General features: G+C 44.3%; 1 protein-coding gene across 1 annotated transcript; it reads right to left on the bottom strand.

Moving 5' to 3' along the window:
* Nucleotides 1-846: 846 nt before the first annotated feature.
* Nucleotides 847-4,116, bottom strand: LOC127345382 (uncharacterized). Its single transcript, XM_051371857.2, has 3 exons — nucleotides 3,632-4,116; nucleotides 2,359-2,439; nucleotides 847-1,528 (listed from the first exon to the last, which is right to left on the bottom strand). The coding sequence occupies exons 1-3, from the start codon at nucleotides 3,807-3,809 to the stop codon at nucleotides 1,086-1,088; spliced, it is 702 nt and encodes a 233-aa protein (XP_051227817.1). The 5' UTR covers nucleotides 3,810-4,116; the 3' UTR covers nucleotides 847-1,085.
* Nucleotides 4,117-4,466: the final 350 nt, after the last annotated feature.

Genomic DNA, 4,466 nt, shown 5'->3' with positions numbered 1-4,466 from the left:
TTATTTAACAGGATACCACTTTTTTGGAGCCAAGCAAGAACACACACCATTTTTTTGGTTTGTGTTGCTTTCATATGAAATCATCAAATCAGTAACGTCTCTGATATTTTCTGTAGCTTCTCTGTACTGCTTCCGTATATTTGTTTGTGCTGCCAAAAATCATACTCCCTCCGTCTAAAAATAGGTGTCTCACTTTTGTCTAGATACGGATGTATCAAGATCCATATCGAGATAAAGTTGAAACACCTATTTTTACCTATTTTTAGCCGGAGGGGGTACTTATTTGCTGCTGATAACACTTTTTGGTTCATATGAACCTCTTGTAAAATGGTTTAGTAGGTTAAAACAAGATATTTTTTCTGTGCTGCTGGCTGTTATTTAAGCTTTCTGTTGCATTCTTGTTAGGCTTGAATACCGTCATATTAATCCGAACATCATCAAGGTAGTGGTGTATAATCACCAAAATATCCTGGGCAGCTATCATGTCCTTGTCATCAGTTGGATCAAAGCACTGCATGAGCACGTAAGCAAAATGCCCAACTAACTACGTGTCTGGTGGCTCGATTTGTGCCGCCGATGCCAAATAATCACAGAAGCTACTCAGTCTATGCCGTGATCCATGGCAGAATTGCCAATGGAAAAAAAACAAAAGGCCCTGGACAATTGGCATCTGGATACAGAAGAAATCCACTTGTCTTGTCTAGCATAACCATTTAACCAAGTTGGCCTAAAAAAGGTAGCCAGAAATAGACCAGCCAATCACACTGAACCCCTGAAGAACATGACATGGTAGGTAGGCACCCCACATGACATGCCACATGCACCCAATATCTGACCAATTGCAGGTAACTGAAAAACACATCCATGGAGATCAGAGGAGATAATATATGCACAGCATTTCTCAAGCCAGATTCTAGATACAGCACATGAATTCCCGGAGTGACTATTCGCTTGATTATTACAAGGATATAGCACTCTCAGCAACTTGGCTTTCTTTACAGTAATTCGATTCAGGGGCCGCATCAGGTAGTAGTACCATAGATGATACAGCTCGGAGAGGGGGCACACTGGAGGCAGCAGCGCTGTCAAACAGCAACAGGCCCAGGCCCCATCTTCTGCCTCCCCTCATCTTCTTCCAAGGTCATGCTGTGGACAAAGGTCGGCAGGCAGCAGTGGCCGGTGTACCAGGACCTCTCCTTCCGGATCCTGGCTTCTCTGGCGGGCGTCGGTTCGGTGCTGCAGCCTGTGCTCGACTCGGACACCGGCTTCTCAGCAGCATCAACGGGTTGCGGCTGCTGCTTGCTGCTATCTGGTTCTCCAGTGGCGGTGTCAGTGTTCTCTTTGTGGGCGTTCTGCATCGCCTCTTGCAGGAGCTCGGATAGTTTCCTTCGTCCAGTTGGAGAAGGCTCTGATGATTTAGAGTCATGTTCGTTGGGTCCCTGTTCGTTGTTAGGCAGAAAAACGTTGCTCATCACAGTATTTGCTCTAGGTTGATAATTCGGAGTGCTGCCACGGGATGGAGTGAAATCTGCGTAGTACAAAGAAAGCATAATGTTATGATTATGGTTGTTTCACAGATTGAACAGATCATGTTATCTGGTAGAAGATCTAGTAATCCACTAAGAGAACCTCCGAGGTCGTCATAAATGACAAGCATGAGTGTCATATATTCTCAAGATTTGGCAACGAGTTATATAAAATTAAGGACCACATGGGATAGGCTAGTCCAACTGAAAGTTGGGGGGTCCAATGCAGCTCATAACCTATGTGATTATGGGTGTTGCGCGGATTGAACAAATCATATTATCTTGTACAAAATCTAATTATCCACTAACAGAACATCTGATGACGTCATAAATAGCAGGCTTAAGTGTCATATATGCTCAAGATTTGGCAACTGGCTATATAAAATTAAGGATCACATGGGATAGGTCAGGTGCAGCTGAAAGTGGAGGGTCCAAGGCAGCTCATAACTGTTGGATGCCAAGAAGCATGATCATGCCAAAACACGAAATCAAAGGTCTCAACCGTTTGTCTCAAGATGCAATCGGTGCCTAAAATAAGCCCCTTGGATTCTAGTGTGACAAATAAAAGTTGCATCATCAGTTCGTCATGAGCTCCATCATCAGAGAACATGCAGTTTGGACAGAACATAGAGAGCAAACAAACCACGTGCTACCATGCTAGAGATGATATTATATAACAGCCTCAAAAGGGAACAGCATGAACCAACGCGCAGGCACAATTGTAATGCCAGTATGAAGAGATGGTATTATTTGGCAGCAATATTATAGCACTCTAGCACTAGAATGGAATCCTTTTAGAGAATTGATAAAGCATGTCTAGCTATGTGATTACCTCCATTCACGCTGTGAAAGTCATCCTCACAGTCAGAATCTAACCACCCTCGAGACTCGAAGAACATTTCGTCCTTGCTACCTGCAAATGAAGTTCTGTTAGTTCCACCCCTCATAAAACAGAAACAAACAAAAGTAGGTACTGATTGGCTCGATCAAGAATATTGCATTAACATTTACTATCAAGAAAGACAGCAGATTCAGCTAAATTATTAAAACTTCGTCAGCATAGAGAATACACAAAACCAACAATTTGCAAACTTAATAGACGATTCAAAATTCATGGCAAAGATTGGATCTCAGATAAAGTGGTACCAAATGAAGTTCTGTTAGTTCCACCCTTCATAGAACAGAAACAAACAAAGGTAGGTATTGATTGGCTCGATCAAGAATATTGCATTAACATTTACTATCAAGAAAGACAGCAGATTCAGCTAAATGGTAAAAAACTTCGTCAGAGTAGAGAATACACAAAACCAACAATTTGCACACTTAAACAGACGATTCACAATTCATGGCAGAGATTAGATCTCAGATAAAGTGGTACCAAAGCCGAACCCAGTGCGCTCAGGATATTCAAATAGGAGTATCTACGAAGCAAGCTCCTGATTTGGAGCAACAAGGAAAGACATACAGGAGGGGAACTTTATATTGGCAATTTTAAGGCTCAATCAGAAAATAAGGACAAACTCATGTCCTAAGATAAGAAACTGGCTACAATAATAACAGAGCAATCAGATACAGTCTTTCCATAGCTGCAGCAAATAGAACATCCTGATTCAGTGAAGTGCCTGGTTTCTAGGAACAGGATAAGCCGTGACAAGGATTCAGAGAAGTTTGGATAGAACTTCAGATAATCGCTGAATCCAGACAGAACAAGTCTATTTTTTTCCTTTGTTCCGGTTATTAATTAAGCAAATTCAGAATTAGTCTGTCTGCGTGGATAAAAGTTGCTTCCTGTCAACCATCAGCACCTACTGGAACAAATCCTTGAAGGGATCATAAATCATGATCTACAGAAGGGGTTACTAAAACTGAACACCAGTATGACAGTATCCTTCGCTATCAAATCCTTTGAACGCAGACGCGAGTATAATAAACCAATAAAGAAACCCAAAAGGGCCCTTTCCACATAAAGAACCGAGTACCCATATGATATGATGGATTCTTTTACCCTGGTGAAAGATTAACTTTATGTAACTGATGATCAAGCCCACAAGAATCTGAAAAGACCGACTTTGCAAGAAGAGGAGGAGGAGGATGGACCGGCGTACCAGAATCGGGGCTCCTGCTGTGGCCGAACCCCGCCTGCCCCTCCTCAATCTTGCGCTTGAGATCAACGAGGACGTCGCCGACCGCGGCGCCGCCCTTCCCGTCCACCGCCCCCTCCTTGGGGAGCAGCTTCTGGGGCGTTCCGACGTCGTCCTTGTGAACCGACGCGCAAGAACCCATCTCCCGTTCTTCTCGTCTTCCCTCCGCTCTTCAGACCACCGCAAGAACAAGAAACATTCCCGTGCACGCAGAGCAAGGCGGGGATGGTGCTGACGCGAGAAAAGAATCAAGAAAGTGGAGGAGGGCGAGCGGGGCACGAGTTCTTGGGGGGAGGGGAGGGGGAATGCCAGAGGAAGGTGGGAAGGAGGGCGTGGGAGTGGGGAGTGGGTTTTTTCTTTACTGGAAATACTGCGGTGGTATCGGAGCAGCCATGCTCGCTCGGGTCTCGGGATGTGGACGGCGAGAGAGAGACAGAGACTGAACCGGCGTGGCGCTGATGGACGACCGCTCGCGGTTCTCCGGCGAAATATAACAACACACACGAGAAGGAGAAAATTTCAGAAAAGACTTGTTTTAGTCGATAAAAAAACTGGGCCTCATGTAAAAAAAAACTAGGTCTCATGTCAAAATGAAAAACTGGGTCTGCTCGCGAGAATACGTAGTATACCTAACTTCCGACGCGTAGCTGACGGCGAACTAGAGTTGACACGACGTGATAAAACCATTTACTTTTGGCGTCTCAAATTTCCTATGACCTCTTCGATTGAGGTGGTATTTCTTTGTGTTTGTCATGAGAAAAATCTTCTTGGTGATGCACACGGCGACGTGAATCCGGTG

This window comes from Lolium perenne, chromosome 3 (assembly GCF_019359855.2).
Source record: "Lolium perenne isolate Kyuss_39 chromosome 3, Kyuss_2.0, whole genome shotgun sequence".
In the NCBI taxonomy this organism is placed as follows: Eukaryota; Viridiplantae; Streptophyta; class Magnoliopsida; order Poales; family Poaceae; genus Lolium; species Lolium perenne.
The sequence above is the reverse complement of the archived record's forward strand: the minus strand, read 5'-3'. Positions and strand labels throughout refer to the sequence as shown.